Source organism: Oreochromis niloticus, linkage group LG23 (assembly GCF_001858045.2).
Source record: "Oreochromis niloticus isolate F11D_XX linkage group LG23, O_niloticus_UMD_NMBU, whole genome shotgun sequence".
In the NCBI taxonomy this organism is placed as follows: Eukaryota; Metazoa; Chordata; class Actinopteri; order Cichliformes; family Cichlidae; genus Oreochromis; species Oreochromis niloticus.
In genome coordinates, this window is record NC_031986.2 from 2,086,192 (window position 1) to 2,112,031 (window position 25,840).

Consider the following 25,840-nt stretch of genomic DNA (forward strand, 5'->3'; position numbering starts at 1 on the left):
TGTGTGTGTGTGTGTGTGTGTAGGCTACTCTTCAGGTTGGAGGTCATGGTGAGAGGTTGAACCAGTGCAGAGAAGTGATCCTCACCACTACTAAACCTCTCCCGGTGCAGGTAAATGGTGCACATGAGCCTCTTTCTGTAGCCATGTCCTTTTTAATATTTGAATGTACACCTTTGGGCTGAGGTAACGTCCAGCACTAGCACACTGTCACTGGACCTGCTTCCTGTTTACACACCCATCGTTCCCACTGACTGGCTCTCAAGTAACACTTCAGTCTTCTGCTGATGTCTAAGTACATTTGGGTATCAATCTGTGGGTTTGGGTCTGCTTAGCTGATTGCATTTTTGATTGAGGCTATTGCTTTTGTATTGCTCTTAGGTGGATGGCGAACCTTGCAGACTTGCTCCATCAGTCATCCATATCAGCCTCAGAAACCAGGCCAATATGGTTCAGAAAACCAAACGACGAACCTCTATACCACACCTCAATGAGTACGTTCTTTTTAGTCACTCACTGCAGCAGCAGCCAAATCCAACCCTTCAAGCAGCGTACGTTATATGACACATGCAGGTGTCACTGAGCATTTGCTAAAAGTGTTTGGGCCGTGTTTGTGTCTCAGTCAGCAGCCGGTCCCGGAGAGGCTGAGGATCAGAGTCAGCCGGATCAGCATGGCTGACTACGAGGCTCTGCACTACGACAAGGACAAACTACGGCAAGCATGTAAGGAGAGACACCCTTACTAACTTCTGTGTGTCCACTCAGTGACATTACTGATGCAACGCTGTGAACGCATTCTGCTTCTGTCTTCGTATGCATGCTTCACTCATAATGTCACAAATATTCCTATGTTTTTGTCATTGTAGTCCTGTACTTAGGTAGAATATGCCCTGGCTTCCTTACTGGAAGTTTATAACATGATGAAGTTATTCAGTTTGGGTTCATCCACACACACAAGTTATTAGGACAATAATATTTATATCACTATTATGAGGCTGCCCCAAGCAGATAACTGAGGATCCCTTCAGTTTAACATACAGGACACCCCAGCCTACCATGTGCTTTCTGTATCTGTTTGCCAAACAAATATTTTCATCCGTTTCAGTCAACATTCCAGGGACACAGCTGAGGACACTGTACCAAGAGTACCATTGGATCTCATGTATGGATTCTGGTCTCATGGCTGTATTGTCACTTATCAAGTAAAGTGTTGTCGATTGGCCAACACAACACTCAAACTCCAGGAATTTGGCTGAATTTCCTGCTGGCTGGGATGCAAGTAACTGAATTTGATAACAGCAGCTCAAAGAAGTAGGGACAGGAGTACATAGTGATGAACATGCCCCTCCACCAACTTTTTAGAAATATTTAATTAAATGAAAAGTTGGCTTGAAGATTCGATAAACTGTCAGCTTATGTAGCGTAGCTGAATGACAGCAGCATCTTCAGGCTGACAAGGAAAGAAAAACTGCTCAGTGATTGAAAGGTGGAGAAGAGGCGTGAAGGTCAACATGCTCATTTTCAGCCATCTACCCAGCCTCCATCTCAGTCATTCTCCATCGCTGTACTCGCATCAAACCTCTTCATTTCATTTACATGCTGCACAGACACAGCAGGGAACAGCGCGCACATCTCCGATGTTTCAGGAATATAAAAAGGGAAGGCTCTATTATCGTCCTCATTAGAGACAATTACAGTCAGTGGGCTTTGCAGCAGTGCACATGCAGTGCTATGTCAGACCACATTGTGGCGCTGTTACCTTTGTTGTTACAAACTGCATGTTTCATAACACTGTAAACTGGTAATAATGGTAAAAGTCTTTTTTTATGTCTTTCATTTGCAAAGACGACATATGATTGCAGGTCTTACGCCAAGCTCATAGTGGAAATATCTATATTAATATTTTTCATTGCTTATTAAGAATTCATAGTGGCATTACCTCATTGCTTTTTTTTTTTTTTTTCAATATATTTTCAGTATGTTTTGGTTTCAGATAATTAGCATCATATTTTATACCTCGCTCTTTGTTCTTGCTTGCAGAAGTTTTCCGTTGTGTTCTCATTATGTAAGTCCATCACTGCTCTCAGCTTGTAGATGTATCACACTCAGGGAGACGATTAAAAAAAGAAAAAAAAATTTCATACCCAGAGGCACAGTGTATCATCTCAATGCCACTCCTGTGGCTCTGTGTGCACGCTAAGCATAGAATAGAGACTCTTTAATAAAGGTTGAAGGATGTTTAATAACTATACGGTTTCATTACATTTATTGTTAATACCATCTGTGAGATGTGTTAACAAAGCAAAACACCAGCTCACTTTTAGTTGTATTTAGTTGTAGCTTAATATCTGTAAGCTGTAAACTGACTGCATTTACAGTCAGCACAAGTCAATAGGAAATAAAACAGAGTAGAAATTGCAAATGTGCAAGCTGCTGAATCAAAACCACTGAAAAAAGCACAATGGAAAAAGAATAGAAACGTGAAGTTAAAAGTGCAGTAGTACTGTTGTAAATTGCAATAACACTTCCGAACACTAGCAGGGATCTTTTGAAGTGTTGAAATTATGGCTAACTGGAGGTAAACACTGGAGTCTGAGAATGAAGGCGTTCTTCTTTTTGTATGGAAGGTTCACAGTTTCCCTGGAAAACAATCTGCCTGTTTTACTGGTTCTACATGTTTTTGCCTTGTCTGTTACTTGAAAAGGTCAGTGTGTGCAGCAGCTGCTTTTGAAAGCAGCGCTGTGGTGACTTTTTGAAGGTGTGTCTGGCTAATAGACCGCTGTCCGCGCCTGCCTTCAAGAAATATTTTGAGAGAAGTCAATTAGCAAAAAAGTAAACAAGCCACACTTTTCTTGAGTACTGTTGGATCCTGTCAAGCTTTTACTGGGCTGCTGTTAGTGAAGCAACCGTAGACTTTGTCTCCCTCACTGAGATGTTTAGTATCTGTGTGTGTGTGTGTGTGTGTGGGTTCAAGGGCTCTTCACGCAGTCTGACAGCTTTTCCAGCACAATGAGCTGTGTGATGTTCAGCCAGCAGTGTTGTGCTGGTGCAGCAGGCTGCTGGCCTGGGCTGCCTCATGGGGCAGTTTTTTCTTGTTTCAGCATCCACATCGGCTTACTGATGGGAAGCCAGCTTGGTCAGGCTTATTTATTAAAATAAAAGTTACTGATGCCATTATCAATTTGGCACTAAATATTAAATTCTGGCCTTGGATGAAAACCATCTGATGTGGAGTTGTCCAATATGTTGTCATTTTACGGACTCAAAATGACTAATTTTAAAGTAAATGTCTTCTGCTCCTCCATGTGCTGCTCGTTTTGTCAGAGGGAAATTAAATTCTTACATTAAATGAATGAAGGTGTTTACTTACTGTGGGGGAAACAGTTTGTAGGTCCCAGTTTGGCCCATAGGAACCACAGTACTGCAGACCGCTCACATATATATTTTGTAACATTTAAGTGGAATCCCAGCTCTGGATCACCCTGCTACATGACCAGAATTAAACTCTCAGGGTCCTGAGGACTGCAGCAGAGTGTCAGTGTATAAGTAGATATCAAAGTGCTGTTGGATAATTGTCTTGTTCCTCTGCATCTCCAGCCATTCCTCTGGGACTGATCGTGGTTCCTGGTGACAGTGACTTAGAGACCTGCAGAGAACACATCCAGCGATTACAAGAGGTAAGAAGAAGAAGAGAGAACAAGGGCAGAGGAGATATGAATGTTGAGATGAAAGGGTTATTGTTCTGTGTCACTAAATAGAAAAATGCAGTGACACAAATCGTGAAGAAGCACGAAAACTCTTTTTAAAAGTTGGAGCAAAGCTAATTAAGCTCCACGTCTGTGCGTGAGTGCGTACACTTTTTCTGGCCACTTTTCCTTCTACATTCCCATGCTCTTATCTTTACCTTTAGGACTTCTGCTCTCTTCATCCTATATCTGTGGGACTGCAGGTTGGTAGTAAAATGCCAGGCTATATGTTCTACACTTGTTTGGCTCAGAGACACATGGGAAATAGAAGCTTGCTCAACACTTTTGTATTCTATTTTTAATCGGAAAACGTACTTGTTTCTGTAACAGTGATGAGCAACATTTACTGAACATATCCGATCGCACTGTAACAGCAAAGCCGAATGCTCACAGTAATCAAATACATCAAGTAAAGAACATTTAAAAATTTAGTTTTTCCTTTTGTTGTTAATGAAACTGATTATTTTTTATTAGCTTGAACGTTTTGGTTGATTAAGAATCCCCCTTAAAAGTTTATCTTGATAATATTGATTTCTATGGTGTGCATAGCCTGCACATGAATATGAGAGCATCCAGAGTGAGTGTGTCTACAAAGAGATCTGCAGTAAAAAGTTGTGACTATTGGCCAAAATATTACTGACTTGTTCTGTTGTTGTTGTTCCATTATCTTTAGAGTGCAGTTTTATTTAACTTTATAGAAAAACTAGACTACCATAGTTGGGTTATTGACTGCTACTGATAGAAGCATACAGAATAATCCTCTGTCTTTTAGACCCCATTCCTACAAAACTGCTCAAAGAAGTCCTGCCATTAATTAATTCTTCGATCTTAAATATGATCAACCTATCTCTAATAATCAGCTATGTACCACAGGCCTTCAAGCTGGCTGTAGTTAAACCTTTACTTAAAAAGCATCTCTAGACCCAGCTGTCTTAGCTAATTATAGGCCAATCTCCAACCTTCCTTTCATATCAAACATCCTTGAAAGAGTAGTTGTCAAACAGCTAACAGATCATCTGCAGAGGAATGGCTTATTTGAAGAGTTTCAGTCAGGTTTCAGAGCTCATCACAGCACAGAAACAGCTTTAGTGAAGGTTACAAATGATCTTCTTATGGCCTCTGACAGTGGACTCATCTCTGTGCTTGTCCTGCTAGACCTCAGTGCAGCGTTCGATACTGTTGACCATATTTTATTACAGAGAGTAGAGCATGCAAGACCTGGATGGCCGCTAACTTTCTGCTTCTTAATTCAGATCAAACTGAGGTTATTGTACTCGGCCCTGAAAATCTTAGAAATATGGTATCTAAGCAGATTCTTACTCTGGATGGCATTACCTTGGCCTCCAGTAACACTGTGAGGAACCTTGGAGTCATTTTTGACCAGGACATGTCCTTCAACGCACATATTAAACAAATATGTAAGACTGCTTTCTTCCATTTGCGCAACATCTCTAAAGTTAGAAATATCCTGTCTCAGAGTGATGCTGAAAAACTAGTTCATGCATTTATTACTTCCAGGCTGGACTACTGTAATTCTTTATTATCAGGATGTCCTAAAAACTCACTGAAAAGCCTTCAGCTGATCCAAAATGCTGCAGCAAGAGTCCTGACAGGGACTAGAAAGAGAGAGCAGATTTCTCCTGTTTTGGCTTCCCTTCATTGGCTTCCTGTTAAATCCAGAATTGAATTCAAAATCCTGCTCCTCACATACAAGGTCTTAAATAATCAGGCCCCATCTTATCTTAATGACCTTGTAGCACCTTGACCTTAGAGCACTTCGCTCTCGCACTGCAGACTTACTTGGTAAAAGGTAAATGTGTTAGAAAAAAATGGAAGGTTAGACAAATAACTTTTAAAGAAAAGGCACAATCGAGCAAATCGCATCATACTAGCTGATGAAGATTTTTATCTCAAAATAAAAAATCTTGAAACTTTGTTTACACCATATCTAGGTTTTGCTCTACACTAGACAACTGGTAAAACTGTAGAGTGAAAAAATGTGAACAAGTGTGGGTTCAGGCTTCAGTAGAAACATTTCTATCAAAATGCTGACCTTAGAAAATATCAATTAATACAACAACATTTATTTTTAGGTTTCAAAACCGCAGAGCAGAGCTAGAGCAGCGGTAACTTCTGACAGCCAGTGTGACTGAGTGAGAGGCTGAAGGCATCAGTAGTCCTCTGTCACTGATGGAATATTTACTCCATCACACAAGCGTGCATCCAGATACAGCACACAGATATAAGAATAAGAAGATGGTATGCATTGGCACAGTGTCACAGAGTCACTTCCACGTGGTGTTTCTTAACAATGAGGTGTTTCAGACATTTCACGTGGACACGTTTCACTTCCACATAAAGTTTGATCGATATTTGCTGCTCATTCTTGCTATCTGTGTATTTGAAGGCACGTGGATACAATTATTAAAGACATGGTTGTATTATAACCAGTGTTGGGCAAGTTACTTTGAAAAAGTAATTCAATTATAGTTACTACTTACTTCTTCAAAAAAGTAACTGAGTTAGTAACTGAGTTACAATATTCTAAAAGTAATTAATTACTTGGAAAAGTAACTATTGCGTTACTTAAAAAAACAAAAACAAAGAATGTTTAACCCCCTGGGGTCCAGGGTGTAATTGGCCATTTTTTTTACTACTCTTGATTTTCTCTCCACATTTTACCTGTAAAAACTATTTGCTTTGCCTTGTTTGGTATCATTCTTTTTAGCACAACCTCGCGTGCCTGAATTTACAGTTATGTTCTCATTTTGTCATACTGTATAACCAGAATTGATCTAAAATCAGACAAAAACCATAAAATCAGAGTAGAAAAAGTTATATTTTTACTGTAACAACCATAAACATGTTTAATGAATCATATTTCATAACTTCAAATGCAAATATTAATTGTCAATTTTAAAATCCTATGCACAAGTTTTGCAAACAACAAATTTATTTGCATCCATTTACCTTTTACCCTTTTTTTAAACAACCATTTCAAACTATTTACAGAACAATCAGCTGTTCTTCAATAAGATGCCACAAATTATTTGTGCCACTCAAAAAAATCAGTTCTGTCCACTATAAAGGAGAACATCCCAGCCTGATACCTGCAGGTCTGACAGCAGCAGGTGTATCACTGCTGTTTCTACCCGGAGACAGCAGTCGCCTCATTGTTCTGACACACAACACAAAACTATCCACAACACTACACACTAACTACACAAGACAACACATGAACTACACACTCCAAACACGCTAAACGTCACAAATCTCACATCTCAAAACTCGCTCTCTCTCTTTTCCTGCTCTCTCTCTCTCTCTCCCTCTCTCTCTCTTTCTCTCTCTCTCTCTCTCTCTCTCCGTCACTCCTAAAACTTTGTTTTGTTTTGTTTTTTGCTCATAAGCAGAGAGTGCTTGCTAGCGCTAACGTGGCGAAACTATTGAGGAAAAAACGCCGCGTATATCTTGTTTATCACGACTCTGGTTTTACGTGGCCTATCGACACAGTTTAAAAACTGGCACCTTGTTGCTTTGTCTTTAAGTGGTCACGTGATTGACTTACCACGACTACTTTATTCTTCCTCAGTCAAACAGCAGCACTCGATTGTTTTGCCCCCTGAGCTCCAGGTGTTGTGCTAGACAGTGATCGTGATTACCGTCCGCGGGAGCGCGCAGCTGCTTAAAGCTGTAGTGTCCAGATTACTTACAGCTACTTCCTGCAGCTGATATAAGATGCGGTAAGCTGAACACAGCTTCAACCGTCTGTTTGTTGAAAAATAGTAACGGACCGCGTTTCCTTGTTAGTAACTGTAACGGCGTTGTAATAATAGGAATAGTAATTAGTTAGATTACTCGTTACTGAAAAAAGTAACGCCGTTAGTAACGCCGTTACTTGTAACGCCGTTATTCCCATCACTGATTATAGCCCTCCTATCTACAAGACAAAATAAGCTAAATAAGTTCTATTAAAGTCAGTTACACTCAGCTGCTCTATTTTTTTACTTTCAAAATTTCATTTTGTCAATGAGAAGCAGAACTTTCTCAGACTGAAACTGATTAACTGGAGAATATTTGTGAGATGAGAGAGTGGTATATTAGTATAATCAATCAATCAATCAATACAAGGAGACGAACACTGAGTAAAATTACCTTTTTTAGTTTACATGAGTTTACATGATAAAGGAAGCCAATACTGAAACATACATATGTACATGTTTAAGTACAAACCCTCCTGGAAATTGCTAAGAAATTTTCTTTGCAGAAAAGTTTCACTATCTGTGGCAGCATGTTCTTTCATGATATTCCTTCTCACCACTGTTTCCAGCTCAGTTTTCAGTTTGGCCAGGATGGAAAAAATGGCTTTAGACCTTTCTCTTTGTGTCAGATGCTAAATATCACATGAGCATGAGCAGTATCCATTATGGTTGCGTAATGTCCACATAGTTTCTATGGAAACCTGCTGTACTGTATGTGTGAAAGACCAGAGGATTTTTGCTACCAAAGAAATGAAGCCAGTGACATTACAGATTTCCTGTCTGACCAGCTTTTAGTCTGCCAAACTATTCTGGGATCTGTTTACTACATCCTGAATCCATATTTTAACCATATTTAAACACAGACTTAATGATTTAAAATAAACAAACAAACAACATATGCTGTCACACAGCTAATGGAGTCTGAAAGCTAGACTGAGATGTTAGATGTTTTGTTTTTTTGTTTTTTCCTTGCTTTAAAAAGTCAAATGTGACACTTTTTTACAGCAGAGTTTAAAGATGTAGGATGAGCACAATAGATGAAATGGATTTTTAATGAGTCAGCATCAAGTGAGGTGTTACTGTGGTAAACCATGACTGCAGATTCTCATCAACATTTTAGGTGTTATGTGTCTTACACAGGTGTTCTAGTTTTAGCAGATCAGCCACTAGCTTTGAAACCAAACCTAGATCCATCTGTGGTTAATAGCCTTAGGTGTCTGTATATAGCTGTCTTACTTTCAGAGGCATTCTCCCTGCCATTCTCTCAAGCAAAACATAAAACTAGAAGAATCTGGCTTCCCTGTCCACCACCATCAACCAACCAAATGCATCTCTTTTAGCCATGATCAGTAATGTTCTTTACACCGGGTGTTGAAAGCTGTGACTTTCTTCACTGGCTCATTCAGACCTAATGCAGCATTTTGTTAACAACCCTGGTAGAGCTATCTGTGTTAATGTTGCTGTCATAGTCAGTGTTGGTCTTATCACTCCAGTTCTACTTAAATAAGATTGACTCAATTGGGGCATCCAGCGAAAATCCCCCTTTTCAAGAAACTGCAGCATTCATCTTGTTTCAGAAATGAGTGCAGCCATTAGCTCCCAGATTATATCCCATACTATATATTTTCCAACTCATGTGTAATGTCAACACAACCAGGTCTCTTCCGGTGCCTCACAGACGCTTCTAAGCTCGGTGACAGCCCCTAATAACACTCTGCAGGACTAATTCTTGCTAGCTATTCTGTCATCCACCGCTGCTTTCTGAGCACTAAATGGCAGTATTGTTGCCAGCAACAGATTTAGGAATGATGGCTTTTATAAAGATCGCTGTTTAGCGAAACAAAACAAGGCAACATTATACATAGAAAACAAAACCAAGTTCCCAGTCTCTCCTCAAATGACAGTTTACGTCAGCATGGCTGCAAATTACTGAGTGCTATTTCCATTCATACCATCCAGACACGTCTTTCCTTTCCTCTTGATGAGCCTCTTCACTACACTTCGTTCTCCATGTAACCCCCAACACTGTCAGAGAAGAGAATGAATTACCACACATCTCCGATTTAGATGTTTATAGACTGGCTGCACCTACATGAATAAAAGTACCTTCAAAACAAACAGAATCTGCGAGAAGAGGAACTAAAACACACCGTGAGGTTACATAATGTGTCTGAGAACAATCTCAGAGGCAGACTTTGATTCCTGATATTGTTCTAAGATTAAAAACTACAATAGAGTTTTGTTTTCAAGGAGATTTTCCCCATGTGTCTCAGTGTGACTGCATGATGCATGCTGTACTGTATCTGACTCGGTTTGAGTTTCTTCATGTGTTGGTGACCTTGAAGTATTTCGATTACTTGTGTATATCCGTGTGGTATCTGTGGTGTTGTTTGTGTGCAGCAAAGTTAATTGGTGAGTTTGACCTGTTGTGCAAAGTATTTTGGGTTTGTCATATAATCCCCAAATTATTAAAAAAGTTAACATGAATACTCAGTTACCAAGAAATGTAGATATTTTTCATTCATTCTTTTACTAAACTGCACTACCTACTTATGGTCTCTTCAAGTCATTGATTTTGTTCTTCTGAATCAATCAATCAAAAAATTACACAGTACAGTTCTGATTTGAGAGGTCTATTTATAGTTGTATTTGAGATATCTAGGATTGTTGAGCAAATATTAAAACCATTAAAACTTGAGCAATTAAGGAGAAGATGGACAGACCAAACTGCACAGCTAATTTTAATTACTTGTGCTTTAGAAAACCTTTAAACTTAAACCACCTGAAGCTCCAAAAGGACTAGTCACAAAGTAAAGCCAACTCAAGTAATCAGGTTTTAATTCTAAGAGTGAATCGCTCTGAAGTAGGTTTCCAATGGGCATCTTAGGTAATCAATGAAACTGAAGTTAGAGTAGTTTGAACAACCAGTAAGGTTGCTGGGCTATTGCAATTCCAGCTTTACCTATTACTTAAGAAATCTACACAAACTCTAGTTGTAGTCAGAAGTTTGCATACACCTCAAGGACAAGAACATTTTGGCAATTTGGGGCTTTTAATAATTTCTTTGAACTCTTCTTCTTGTCCAGGGGTGGGCAACTCCAGGCCTCGAGGGCCGGTGTCCTGCAGGTTTTAGGCTACGTTCACACTGCAGGCGAAAGCGCATCAAATCCGATTTTTTTTTTACCCTATGCGACCCATATCCGATCATGGTATGACAGTGTGAACGGCACAAATCCGATATTTTCAAATCCGATCTGGGTCACTTTCGTATGTGGTACTGAATCCGATACATATCCGATGTTTTAGAAAGCGACTGCTGCGTGAACGGTCATGTCGCATTAAATCCGTCTTTTACGTCACTGACACAAGACAGACGCCAATTATCAGCGCCCAAGAAGACATCGCGAACAATTTCTTGCCATCCGGTGAAACTGTTAGGAAGACCACGTTGGAGAAATGTGAAAATTTTATTTTTACTGTATTTTCTGCAGATTCTGACAGAAATCTGCAACTATCCTTTGAAGCACCGCTCCTCTAAAACAGCAAAAAGGATCATTATTAGGTTATTTGCATTATTATGTAAATAACAAAATAACTTAAAGCAAAAATTTGGAAACATAAAGTCCGAAGTCTTTATATTAAGGGCCATCAGTCAAACAATATTGTTTGCTCTGGGTCTAAACAGAGCGCGTTGTGTGTGACATCTTCTTTTGCGCATGCGGGCTGCTTTCAGCGTTCACACTAGAGCGCGTTTGATGTCGCATTTTATGTGTAGTGTGAACAAGCAGACAAAAAAATCGGATTTGATCAAAAAATCGGAATTGAGCATTAAGACCTGCAGTGTGAACGTAGCCTTAGATCTCACCCTGGGTCAGCACACCTGAATCAGATGATTGGTTCATTACCAGGCCTCTGGAGAACTTCAAGACATGTTGTTGAGGTCATTTAGCCATTTGAATCAGCTGTGTTGGATCAAGGACACATCTAACGGTGCGCACACACCGAACGCGATAGAGGCGGCCAGAGCGTCAGGTGTACATGTAAAGTCAATGGAAAGAGCGCGATGACACGCGATTGCGCATCCGGCGAAGCAGATTTGCGTCGCGAAAGCGCCAAAACCCGTGAAACGCGCGTCAGTGTACCGCGTGGGGCGCGTTTGACTCGCGAAGAAAACCACGCGTGTCAGATTGTGTGTTGCATTTTGTGCACACGCCCGTACCGCGCCAACCGCTGGAGTTGGAAAATATGAACTCCGGCGTCAAATCACGCCCCGACAACCAATCAGGAGGCCGGTGACGTGGCTGTAACCAGGTCACAGGGGCAGATCAAACCAAAGCCCTTCATTCTTCATTCAGTATGGAGGAAAAACTCATCACTGCCGTGGCTAATCACCCAGAGCTGTATGATGCCAGCTGCTACTTCTACCGAGACAGGAATAAAAAGGACCGAGCTTGGAGGCACAGAAGTGAGGAGATCGGGCAACCTGGTAAGTTCATTCATTCTCCTTTTTAATTTTCAGACTGACCCGATGAAGCCGCGCAAAAGCTAGCAAGCCCGCCTACTGTCCCGCTATTTTCCCACTGATGTACAAATACCTTTCCGCTAACAAGATAATGTGTTTATTCAGAGGACATCTGCAGCACAACACATCTGGCACAACTTCCTCCCACATTTCCGGTCCACGCGCATGGAAAGATGCAATTTTGAGGCGCGATGGGTTTTTCTTGGACGCGTTGAGGTGCGAATGTGCACGCGTCAAATTAGGGGCGTTTAGGGTGTTTTCGCTCGCCTCGATCGCGTTCGGTGTGAACGCAGCCTAAGACCTGCAGGACACCGGCCCTCGAGGGCTGGAGTTCCCCACCCCTGTTCTTGTCCATGGTGGAATGATCATACAGCATCTATCCCTAATGACTATACTTGAGACAATAATTGAGTGCACACGCTTAAATGAATGTATTTTTTTTCATTAACAGGCTTTAATTTTTAATAAGTGGTGCTGAGGGTTCTACAACTCAAGACCAATGCCTGTTAACTTCTTGTTAGTGATTATGGTTCATTACTACTAAAAAGGGTTTGTTTGACTGACCAATACTCAGATTCATGGGAATGGGAATTGTAGATTTACACAAGTTGGGAATGTTTCTTGGAGACATTTCTAAATTCCATTGATCATCATTTCAAACAAATGTACACTATATATGTGTTACATTCAGATGTGTCACAACTTTGCCTGGAAGTCTGGAAGAAGATTGTCCATATTGTCACCTTCAAATCAGAGGGAGCTGGTTAGGGTGTGCATCAGCAACACATGAACCACAAAACCTGCTATGAACTGTTTTAACACCAGTGTGACTCTACACAGTGAAGCCAGTTTTACATTGTCTTGGACTGCCATTTTGGACTAAAGTAGGCTAACATTAAGTTTCTGGGATGATGGTCCCAAAGCACTGATCTCAAAACCGTTGCAAATTTGTGCCAAGAAACTTGGTTAAATTAACCCTGTCGATTCTTTTGAAGAATTGCCAAATATCCAACCTGAATTATGCCCGTAGCTGGTTGATGGCCACCGAAAGTGTAGTTAAAGGGACATTTCAATTTCAATTCAATTCAGTTTTATTTATACAGCGCCAAATCACAACAACAGTCACCTCAAGGTGCTTTATATTGTAAGGTAGACCCTACAACAGGGGTCGGCAACCCTAGGCACGCGTGCCACCGTTGGCACGCACGACCATAGCTGGACTGGCCATCGGGCATTCCGAGCATTTGCTCGGTGGCCCGATGATTTTTTTTTAAATTTTTTTATTTTTTGGTGGTGGATTGGCCAGACGCTGGTCGGTGTGTAAAAATAACTCAGTTGTTTGGTGGTGGCTATGGCGTAGCTTCCACAGATTCAGTAAAATTAACAAGTGGTGGAGGCCAGCAGGTGGATGAGGGAAGGGGAGGCAGGAGGAGGAGAGACCCGAGGCAGCCGCCGGTTGGAGCGTCAGGTGAACTAAACTTCAGGTAAGAAGTTATGACCTGCAGTCTATCTGGGTCAGATATAAACCAAGTTTAGGTGGAGTTTATTTTCGTTGTGCTGACGTTTTACAGTCAGTTACAATAACTCGTACTGCGTGCTAGCTAGCATGACGGAGTTTCTATACAGCTGGGTGGGTGCTATGATGTTACTGATAGTGAACTTTATTTTATTCATAAGGTTAGTTAGTAGAGTTGCCAACCGTCCCGTACAAACGGAATCGTCCCGCATTCAGAGAAATTATTACGCGTTTCGTGTTGAGCTGAGAAGGAACACAGTTTGTCCCGTACTTCAGCTAGAATGGAAAAAAGACACAAAGCTGAAGTTATTCTGTGTCTTTGCTGCACAGCTGCATCTTCTTCTCCTCTCATTCTCTCCCCTCTCTCTCCTGTTGCTACTTCAATCATGAAACTGATCAATGATCAGCTGATCAGCTTTTCTCTCTTGTTTGTTTATCGCTCACTTTGCGCCACAAAGAGGAAACCAGTGGATGTCGCACTAAACAACAGCAGCACGTTTAAGCTTGATCAGCTGTTGTTAGAATGTATTTAATATTAATTTCTAGTATCAGCTGATGTTTGCTGGAGCCACAGCTGTAAAGCTGCTGGTCATGATATCAGTTTGGTTATCTGGTGAGAGGGAAAGATGAAGATGAAACCAGGAGATGTCCTTACTGAATCATCAGAGCTGAACAGGTGATGGAGAAACAGGTTTACCTTTTAGGTGACATGGATGAGTTGAAGGGAAGTTATGAACTGTTTCTGAGAGACAAATAACACCAGGATGCTTTTCTAAGTAGCTGACAGCTGGTAACTGTGCAGGGGCGGGTCTAGCAAAGTTTTGCCAGGGGGCCAGGTAGGGCATTAACAGGGAAAGGGAGGCACAAAGAAATACTTTCTTATTCTCATTTAAAATGTCTGGCTGTTATTAAATAATTATCTGAAGCTTACAACCAAAGTTTTTATCTGACGTAAAATGAATAGAAATCATACATTTACCAACAAGACAGTGTACATCACTGTCACAACAGCGTTTGTTTTCAAAGGCTTTATGGCTTTAATATCTGGGGGCCGGTCTTTAGTCAAAATGCATCCATAGACTCGAGACACAATGCATTTTTGGGACTTTCAGGTGTATGGACCAATGTTTTATTTTCTGATCAAACCAGAAATCTTTAATGAGCAGCTAGATTTGTCTGGCATTAACTGGCTGAGTTAATGCCAGTTAATGCGACATCGAAGCAGCTAGAATCCACAGCTGTGCGTGTTCATGGAGCTTGCGTTTTCACCTGCTGGACATCACTACCTGACAAGTTTAACTGTCTTCAGAACATTGCAGAGGCATTATTGACAGTATTTGGCTCTACATATCTGTGTGAGCAGATTTTCTCTCACATGAGTGTCCTCAGGTAGCCGTCTGAATGTTGGACACTCGGAGACCTGTGTCTCTGAGTGGGAGACCAGAGATCACATTAACATGTGTATCCCTGTATTAACAAACATACCATATTGGCCCAGTTTATTTTACTTATCATTGTTGTGAGGAGACCATAAATAGCATTTGTATTTTCTGTTGTACAGTTCATTTGCTGTTATGGAGTTCTTGTTATGGATAAAAAGTGTCCTTTTTTGTTTCAAAATAGCTGATAACTATTCGCTGATAGCTGCCAACATTTGCAAACAAATATAATTCTATAAAGTGGTTCTATATGTTGTTTAACTGTTCATATAGAGCGTTATTAAATTTATTGCTAATGCAATCATATGGCACACTGACTTCTGAGGAAATTTTAAATGGCACTCATCATCAGAAAGGTTGCCGACCCCTGCCCTACAATAATACATACAGAGAAAACCCAACAATCATATGACCCCCTATGAGCAAGAACTTTGGCGACAGTGGGAAGGAAAAACTCTCTTTTAACAGGAAGAAACCTCCAACAGAACCAGGCTCAGGGAGGGGCGGGGCCATCTGCTGCGACCGGTTGGGGTGAACATTTAACCAAATATTATTGGTGGTGTACATATATATTTGAGCCTGTACTGTATAAATACTGTTCACCTTGTGCGGATTAGAGAAAATCCAAAATAAATTTGAACTTGTGCACCCAATACTTGTTTTTTAGTCTTTAAAGATGCATGCTGTACAATCATTCCAGGCTGGAGAAAGAAGAGTTCAAAGAAAGCCAGACATTACCATGACATGCATGCCCACGATGAGTAAACTTCTGACCACATCTCTCGTCCAGAGCGATGGAGCCAGCCTTGATTAAAAACGAGTAATTGATTGTTTTGATTAGTATTACGGGTATGACATATTCTAATGATCTGAGATACTGGATTTTTGATATTCAGGGGATATAAATCACAATCATCATAATTAAAATCAAAATGGCCTGAAATATTTCACTATGCTTGTAATAAATATATAGAATATATGAAACTTTGAAGATTAAATTAAGAACAATGTGAACTCTTTTATATTCAACATTTTTGAAGAGGCACCAGCATTTCAACACATTATTTAATGACAATAACTTACTGCATTTCAAAAATGACTGTGCCAATAACAGACTGTAACAGGTTAGTATGAATCACGAAGCTTAATGACAAGTCTCAGAACTCGGCTAGCTCACCTGCTCAGCGCTCCAGTGAGTCTGTATCAAAGATTCTCTTTTCTTCCTCCCTTTCTGTTCTTTCTGTGCTTGAGCCAGCCAAGGGGAATTTGCTGATGAGATGCCATACTCTCATGTTCTGTCACCCTGATATGTGTGTTGTATGGGATGTAGCTGCTGTGCTTTTATTGAACGCCAGCCGGTGCAATCTGAGTTGTGTTCATAAGCATGCAGCTTCTCTTTTCCTGTGGTTTATTTTAACAGACTTTAGAGTAAGACCGCATCAGAATAATTAGTGCTTTGGTAAATGGGTCTGTCCGTCTAACTCTGAGTTTAAAGTCCAAAATTTATGAAGCAAAGAAAAAGTCGTCATTTCGTACTCAATATGAACCACATCATTCACCATTTAGAAGCTGTGCAGTTGTTGATCAAAGGTAAAACCCAGTTTTGAGCCAGGTTTTTACAGAGTGCAGAGAGTTCATTCACTTGATAAAGAAAAACAGTTTTCTGTACTCTGCTGGAAAGCAGATAAAGTCCTTAAGTGTAAATCTAGTGAATGCTGTATTTAGACAAACACTGTGGATGAACTGAACCTGTCGAATACCATGTATCCACATCACAATGAGCTCTTCATCTTCCTCATTAGGTGCAATCAGAGCAGCACTAACTGTAAATGTTATTTTTAACAACAACATCCTAATTTTATATAGGCGAGATCATTAATAGAAGACAATTTGGGAGTTGCTGTCAGACTTTGTGTTGCATAGCAACCAGAATAATGAACGCCTGTTTCGCGGTTTGATCTTCTGCTCTCTGGTGACTGTTGATGCTCACTGGTGCAGTTTGTGATGGATCGGGAGAAAAAATAGCTTACTTCTACAACCACCTACTGAGTAAACTTTTTGTGTGTTGCAGGATATTCAGTATTTTGAATCTTTCTCTTTGCAAAGCAGAGCTCTGTAATATGCATACGCCTACATAACAGCTGTAAAACAGAGCTTTAGTTCTGCCAGTCCATCCAATCTGTTCTTTAAGTGGAGTTTTTACAGGCTCTCAGTAGACCTGCTGAGTACACCTAGTACACATTGAAGGGGTTATATATCCAGTGTGAACTGGGAGTACCTCGGGATTTACTGAGGAAGAGCTGGAAAATATTGTTGGAGATGGATCACCTTGGTTAGGCTGTTGCTACTACAGCTAGATGGAGGGCTGGTACCACAGCTAAAAACCTCACAAAATATATATTAGTAATGCCCTCTGCATTCATTCAGTATCCACAAAATGTGTTGAAAACATATTCAGGAGCTGTTCTGGTTGGCAGTCGCATCTCTCTGTGTATCTTGATGAACCTTTCTTGGCATCCTCTTAAAATCTGTCGTCTAATTTGACTAGAAAATGGCTGTTTTAGGCAGTTTATTGTTGCTTGTGTGTGTGTGCCAGTAAAGCTGCTGCCATGTGTTACATCGTTTGCAGCGATTGGCTGATCCTGTCTCATCTCAGGAGAAAATGAGAGACGATGCATCTTAAAGCAGTGACAATTAAAACAGGCATTTCACTTGAACAAAGTTTGCTTATTATTCACTCCGGTATCTGTTCCTACAGTATTGTCGGCATTTTAGTTCACTCATTCTTTGTCTGCTTTCTTTGAGCTTTCTGCAGAATAAGGGTTAAGTAGGACAGTGAAGACGGAGAAAGCAAAGAAGACGCAGTCACTCAGATAAGTCAAACTTTTTAGAAGGGTTTGTAGGTTTTCTTTCAAAGCCTGCAGGCATTTTACTCAGCTTGAGACTGGTATTGAACATGACAGCAGGATTAGGCAAGTAAAGACAAACAGAGGAGAGTAGGAGAAGTGTTTACTCCAGCGAGCCTTTCTGTTACTGTTTGAAAAGAGAAAAAAACCCAACTTTCTTTAGCTGTCCTCTTCCTGCCACTTCTACTGGAAGGTGACTTTTTCTTTCGTTTCTGCAGTGCTGAACTCAAGGGTTACCTGGCAAATCATTAAATGATTTCATTTACTAGGAGCCATGCAAGTCATAGCATTTTTGCACGTGGATTCTAAGAACTACACGCAGCTGGGCCATTCCATATCAATTAAAGAAAAATTCTCAGCCTTACCATCTCTGACTTCCCTGAAAAACATATAGGATGACGATACATTTCTTTATAGGGAAACTGCCAAATTTGAGCTCTTTTGCAATATTTTCAAAGTACAATTTTCTGTAGAGCCAGAGAACTATTTAATCAATGTCAGTCAGATATTTTTAGGCCAAATTTGACCTCAGAAAAATGGGATTTCAAAAGTCAAGCTTAACTTCAGCTACACTTTAGAAATTCCATTGAATTTCCTTAAAAAATTAATAGTTTGGCCTGCACCACCATATTTTATGGCATTTAAAAATACATTTTTCAAAGCTAGGGGGTTGAAATTTGGAGCACACTCTCCCATAGTTGTACTCGTTATCATGAAACCATTCAAATCAGAGAAATGCTCTCAAACATAATAAAGCTTGAAAAATAAACAACAAACAAACAAATTGAGTTTATTGTGATATAAAAAAAATACTTAAAGTAAAAACTTTCAAATTTGTTTGGCCTTCTCTTCAGTTTTATTTGCTTTTCTCTGAATATAGGATTCCTTATACTTCAAACCGACTTTGGAAATTTTACAGGGGGACTACATAATGGCCCTGAAGCTCGCGTCCACCCCATCTCTCATATCTTCTTGTTGCACACAGGAACCAGGAATCAGAAATTTAGAAGTTCTTTAAATACATTCATAAACAAATTGAGCATGCAACAAGTGATTTTAAATCATCCGGGTAAGGAAATCCCAGGAAGTTGATTCTGTTCATCTGGACGTAGCGTCATGGGAGAAATGTTTCATCACTCACCCAGCTGACTGCAGGTTTCGCCAACCTTATAAGCAGTACATTGAGTAGAAAAACGGACACTGCACATCTCTTGGTATAATCCATGTTATAGCAGGCAGCAGTAAATCCCAATAAACAGAATCATAAGAATGCTGCAATGATGAATTCTTGTCTGATTAACTTCTGCTGCTTAACCCCTTTTTATCCTGCAATTAATCAAGCGAATCCAGAAAGCCCCCTCACTTCAACAGTCAATGACATGGCCAGACAAATTTGCCATAAATGAAAATAAATTTATAATATAAAAATATTCCTGACCCTCAAATACTTTCAAAGGTGGTGTGGATTGAAAACACAACAAAGGATTTACTGTAGGGTTGTGTCGTTAGTTTGAGAAGTCAGGCAAAGTCAGTCAGAACTGATGGTGTGTTTTTAGTAAAAAAGATGTAGAGTGAAAAAATAATGATTGAATCTGCTGTTTCACTCCTAATCCTGTGTATCTGTGGGACAGACACAGGGCTTTGGTCTGGAGATCTTAGGTGTCTGACTGTGTAGTACGGGGGCAGGAGTTCACAGATACCAGGCTAAGACCATTTACTTCTCTGTAAACAGAGAACAAGCTTTCAAACTTCAGTCTACAACTAACAGGGAAACGGAGCAGGGAGGCAGGAATCTCAGTAATGTGCTGTCTGTTTTTTGATCTAGTTAAAAAGTCCTGCTGCTGCATTCTAAACTAATTGGAGACTGGATGTAAAAAAAGGCTGCACCATATCAACATACAAAAAGTTGCAGTAATGAGGCTATATAAAGAAGTGCAACTTTCTTCTTGTCACAAGTTTTTGACATTATGACTCGAGAAGATAATGTGACTGGATATGTACAGGACAACTCCAGGCCCAGCTGTGTCGCACCTACTCAGAGGGAACAGTGATTACATCAGCTTTATCCTGATGTGACTTTTGTTGTTTGCAAACTGAAATCTAGTTTTATGACTAAAACTAAATTGGTTTGCTTTATAGAGAAACATTTTGTAATTTTATTGTACTTGGTTTGCTGTATGATATGTGGATTAAACATGTGACAGCTCTTTATTTTTTAAATTGCCAAAGACAATTTGAATATTAATTTGAAGGTCTTCAGTAGGCAGGAATGGATGAATGAACGTGTCGGTCATCTGATGTGCCCACTCAGTAAAGGCTCATTAAAAAGACAACCCGCTGTTGCAAAGACCCCTTACAACTAAAACTGGATGAAACGTGAAAAGTAATTTCTTCAAATTACAAATTCTTGAATTCATACGTCCATCCATGGGACTCGGCCCCTAATGTGCGATGACATCATTTATCTTATCTTAATGACCTTGTAGTACCATATCACCCTATTAGAGCACTTCGCTCTCACACTGCAGGCCTACTTGTTGTTCCTAGAGTATTTAAAAGTAGAATGGGAGGCAGAACCTTCAGTTTTCAGGCCCCTCTTCTGTGGAACCAGCTTCCAGTTTGGATTCGGGAGACAGACACTATCTCTACTTTCAAGATTAGGCTTCAAACTTTCCTTTTTGCTAAAGCATATAGTTAGGGCTGGACCAGGTGACCCTGAATCCTCCCTTAGTTATGCTGCAATAGACGTAGGCTGCCGGGGATTCCCATGATGCACTGGGTGTTTCTTCTTCAGTCACCTTTCTCACTCACTATGTGTTAATAGACCTCCCTGCATTGAATCATATCTGTTATTAACCTCTGTCTCTCTTCCACAGCATGTCTTTATCCTGTCTTCCTTCTCTCTCCCCAACCGGTCGCAGCAGATGGCCCCTCCCCTCCCTGAGCCTGGTTCTGCCGGAGGTTTCTTCCTGTTAAAAGGGAGTTTTTCCTTCCCACTGTCGCCAAAGTGCTTGCTCATAGGGGGTCATATGATTGTTGGGTTTTTCTCTGTATGTATTATTGTAGGGTCTACCTTACAATATAAAGCACCTTGAGGCGACTGTTGTTGTGATTTCTCGCTGTATAAATAAAACTGAATTGAATCATGTATTGATGGTCAGGTGTGATAGTCCCTGAATGTTTTGTTGGTACGTGTTTCTCTTCATGTAAATTGTGTTGGTCTTTATTAAATGTAATTAGCTAACAGTCACACCTGATGAGGGTCAGTAATCTACTTTAAATGTGAATGCAGCTTGTTTCACAGGTGTTTCTCCAGATTCAGCAGTAGGAGAATGTGTAAAAATGACTCAATGTAGGCATTTTAAAACCAAATCCCACCATTGTTGTGATGTCTGGTAATCTTGTCATATTTTCATGACTTTTTTATTGGTATATGTGGCCCAAAACAGATATTCATCTTGCAGTAAATTTGAAGGAGAATATTTGCAATGACTACTTTTGAGCTGAACAAGAAGCCATGACTGCTTGAAAAACAAGACTTTCAGTACCACCAGAGGATCTTGTCCTCGCTTCGGCTGAGCTTCTGTTTACTGTCTCGTCCACCGACCTGTAATCAGGTTTGTCTGTTTGTCATTCAGGAGGAGGCAGCCAAGCCGAAGAATCTTTGCTCACAGAGATTGTCCCCAAAGTGGTGTTTCCTTGACTGTAAGTATTACTTAATAATAGTAGTTTTTACCTTACCTTTATCCTAATATCCAGTTACTGTGTGATCTGGTTTTCCACAGGTTTGTGTCTACAGTAAGGTTAAGGGTAAAGACTGATGACTATTTGCTTAAACCGCTGCGATACAGTGCTCCACTGGATTGGACTGGATAGTTCAAATACTTTTTTTTCAAAAGTCATTACCCAGTATGATGATATTATGGTGATATCCTGTTTCATGAGTATGACTTATACATAAATACTCACAGTGTTGGGAAGGTTACTTTTAAAATGTATTCCATTACAGAATACTGAATACATGCCCCAAAATGTATTCTGTAACGTATTCCGTTACGTTACTCAATGAGAGTAACGTATTCTGAATACTTTGGATTACTTAATATATTATCATGCTGTTTACAATTACGTGAATGTACTATTGCTGTGATTTATTACTGATACTGAAGCTCCGCGGCTCCGAACCGTAGTAAAGGGACCTCTGGCTAATACAGTGGGTTCCGTGTCGGGCTCATAGCCGAAAACTAGCTTTACTTTGTTGTCTGGGTCAACTTTGCTTGCCGGAGACAGAGAGAGGCGTTGAAAGACTGCTCCAACAGAACTTATTTACACGAACACAGTGTACAGTTGAGTCTTAATAGCTTACTTACAAATGGGCTCGTCAGGCACTCTTCTTGGCTGCTGTGGTTATTATTATATTTACATGCTTCCAGCTCCCGTTTTTGCTCCGTGACAGCTCGGACTTTTCCTTTCTCTCCCTCCCTCGCTCACAGACACATAACGTGTATGGCAGTCCATTCTCCCTGCAGCACGGACTACACTGCCCATGAGGCTACATTCTTTAGGGCCATGCCTGTAGCATTCTGCCTTTTAGCTTAGCACAACAACAACAACAACAAAAAAGCGCTCTCTCACCCAGGAAACACGCAGAGAGAGAGCGTCACCCTGTAACCATGGCAACCGTAACGCTGCCACCTGGAACAACAGAACATAGCTGTCAAACAAACCCAAACAGTCCTGACCCGCGACAATATGAAACAGGGAAGTACCGCCGTGTAATCCATTTATTTCAACAAAGTAACTGTATTCTGAATACCACCTTTTTAAACGGTAACTGTAACGGAATACAGTTACTCATATTTTGTATTCTAAATACGTAACGGCGGTACATGTATTCCGTTACTCCCCAACACTGAATACTCATATCGATACTCATTTGAAAAGTTAAATGGCAATTACCAATTCAGTTTTGATCAGCTGCCTGTTGGTCTTTAATTAACTTGGATGAAGCCCAAATCAGTCATACATGTTTTTGTTTTTGCTACTATGGATGTGTTATATAATTAATGCATGCATTCATAAGCCTAATGGCAGAGGAATCATGTTTATAGTCTATCACAAATGGTTACAAATTTTGCAGATTAAGTTTATTGATAGACTTTTTTCAGTGTGGCGTTACCAGAAGCTTGATGTTACTAACTGACACAGCCAGCATGTACACTTACTTTGTATTCTTGTGTTCTTTGTGGTGATAAAACAAGCTAACAAGTAACCAAACCAGTGGATTAATAACTTCATAAAAGAGCTTGATAAATAAAAGAAAGTAAATATGTGCAGTCACCATTACCAGTGACAGATAAACCTAGTCATACTTGACTGTGAGGGTTGTAACGTTGTGTAGGAATAATCTGTCTTCTATTCTAAGGCAGTGGTAGAAGTCACATTACTGGTGGGTTTTTTTTTTGTTTCTTTGTTTCTTTGTTTGGTTTTTGGTGTTCCACTGGGAGAAAGGGACAAACACACATCTTGTTACATTTTGAGTGCCCCTTTTCAATCTTGTTACCTATTGCACGAAATGTCAGATCTCTTGCACCACATGTTGCTGTGAAATGTAGAATCTGATTGTAAGAACGCAGTCAGTGACCTACAGTCGAGATCTGTACTCTCTGTGGTTTTGTTTGCTGTAGATCTGTGAGGAGTACTGACGGCTGGTTCAGTCACACTCCCAGGACTACTACTTGACAAAGTTTCATTTTCTGTATTGTAAGAAAATTGGATCATAGGTTAATGCAGCATTATCACAGGCAGAGTGAGGCAGTGTGAGCAGGACAAATGCTGACACAGTTCTCTAATGTAAACAGGTTTCTGTGTTAGCACGTCCTCAAAATAACATAAAACATAGTCCCATCAGATCCTGGTTTTTGGAGAATGTCATGAATATTTATCTCTCAGAGCAACTTGCCAAAAATATCATAGAGAAAGACCAGGCTTCCTACACAATGCTAAATGTGCATGCACATTAACACAACCCACACACACACACACACACACACACACACACACACACACACACCTCTGCCTGGGTTGTGTCCTATTGGCATTGAGCAGAAAACTGGATTTAAAAAGATGCAACATCTATCTGAAAGAGAGATAAGAAGAATGTGTTTGAGGAGGATGCATGTGATCAGTGGTATTTCTACTCTAACCCAACAAAGAATTTACACACATTATGTGATGGCTGATATTTTTAAGTACTTTTGAAAAAATACATTTTTGCTGTTTATTTTGACCAAAATACTTTTCACATTTGTTGTTATTAACTTATGTCACTGTATGAATTGATTAATGACATCAACAAAGATTTTCATCAGTTCTTTCTATATTAGACTATATTTCCTACACCAGCTGCTCAGATGGACAAACTGTACGTAACCTGGCATTAGAATAACATTCCTAGAATGGTTTGAAAGGAATCGTGTTAACAGCTGCTGGGCTGTGCTAGACCATGAAGTAAAACTGGTACATGTTCATTATAATGATGCAGAGCAAAGGTGAACTCGGTGAAATGGGACAAAAATGGAGTCCGCTGCTAGAAACTCATTGTTACATCACAGTAGTCATTAATATGGTCTTCACAAAATGAATGCAAGTTCCCTATTACACTGAAATAAGATACAATTATTTTATGGTGTAAGAAACAACAGTTTTTTCACCCTGTGGGGGCATCGTCTTGTCTTGTTACTCTGCAGGCTATTGGTTTTCCCACAGTAATTGGCACAGGAGGTGGGAGCTAGCATATGTACAGATTAACAATGTTCAAAGTTATTTGCTTCCTGACCTGAACCTTAATGACCGCCTGCAGCAATCTGCTTTAAATGAGCCGAATTTAAGACATGCTTACAGCAATAGCAATTTTCCCATGTTGTATTTATTTGGCTAAAACTGTCTTTCTGTGTCTCCTCAGCCACGACAGCTGATCGTTTCTACAGGATAGACCGAGCACAGGTAAGGTTTCACCACCTGTGTTGTATATTTATAGCCCAGTTGTAGTTTTTAGTCATTTTCACTCCGTGACCTTAATGATACCTTCTCGTTTGATTCTTTGCTAAAACCTTCAGGAACATCTCAACTATGTATCCGAAATCTCCCAGGAAGAGATCTTCATCCTGGACCCTGAACTTGTTGTCATGACAACTGTAGGCACCTCCCCCTCAGCCATGGCTGACCTGGTTAACCCCACCCCTAGCCCAGTAAACAGCAGGTAAATCAGTTGTCACTAAGCTGAATTTTCATTAAACATTTGTTTTTTTATTTGTTCCATTCATCTCAGTGCATAACGCTAGAAAAAATAAAAATAAATGTAGACTGAAGGAACTCATTGGTTGAAAAGGAGAAGGAAAGCGTGGCCTTACTTTGACTCCTTGAAGTAATCAATAAATCAATAGAAATAGTCTGCCAATTGCAGTTAATTACCAACCAAAATTTACATGAGAAAATTATTATTATTCATTTTCTTGATACAGCCTTTTAAATAATTCTGTAGCGAATTCTGTAGTTGGCCAACAACCACTACAGTCCATAAATATAGATGTTTACAATGATCCTAACCTTTTTAAATCAGACTTTAGTCCCCTGGCTTAGCAGGTAATTATACGCCATGCGGCTGAAATGCAGCCACCTGGGTTTGAGTCCGACCTACGAGCTCTAGCTATGTGTCACCCCCACTCACACTCTGTAAAAGTAGAAAAAAAAAAACCCTCTATGATTATACACAAAATAAGCTGATTCCAAGAGTCACCTCTTTGTTTTATTGCTGTCAAACGACATACTCTGTAGGCCCTATTTCATGACCTAATACCTTCTCCAGGGACAACACTTCTAGTCAGAGCTCCACTGATGTTTTAGTCTACACTGCTGCTTCCTCCTGCGACTCACCTTCATCCTCTGTTCCCAGGT

At 40.1% G+C, this 25,840-nt stretch overlaps 1 protein-coding gene across 14 annotated transcripts in view; it reads left to right on the forward strand.

The window, feature by feature from the left end:
- Positions 1-25,840, forward strand: part of LOC100698887 (diacylglycerol kinase zeta) — a 101,703-nt gene that overhangs the window by 47,914 nt on the left and 27,949 nt on the right. For 7 of the 14 annotated variants that reach the window (XM_025902740.1, XM_025902739.1, XM_019351247.2 and 4 more), the window contains exons 21-29: positions 24-110; positions 379-491; positions 620-720; positions 3,595-3,674; positions 3,908-3,946; positions 21,523-21,589; positions 24,849-24,889; positions 25,003-25,145; positions 25,752-25,838. In XM_025902740.1, coding sequence (XP_025758525.1) covers positions 24-110; positions 379-491; positions 620-720; positions 3,595-3,674; positions 3,908-3,946; positions 21,523-21,589; positions 24,849-24,889; positions 25,003-25,145; positions 25,752-25,838 — 758 coding nt within the window. Of the gene's footprint in view, positions 1-23; positions 111-378; positions 492-619; positions 721-3,594; positions 3,675-3,907; positions 3,947-5,836; positions 6,193-9,460; positions 10,566-21,522; positions 21,590-24,848; positions 24,890-25,002; positions 25,146-25,751; positions 25,839-25,840 lie in introns of those variants that run through there. The other 7 variants (XM_025902735.1, XM_025902737.1, XM_025902732.1 and 4 more) reach the window with 6 other exon arrangements.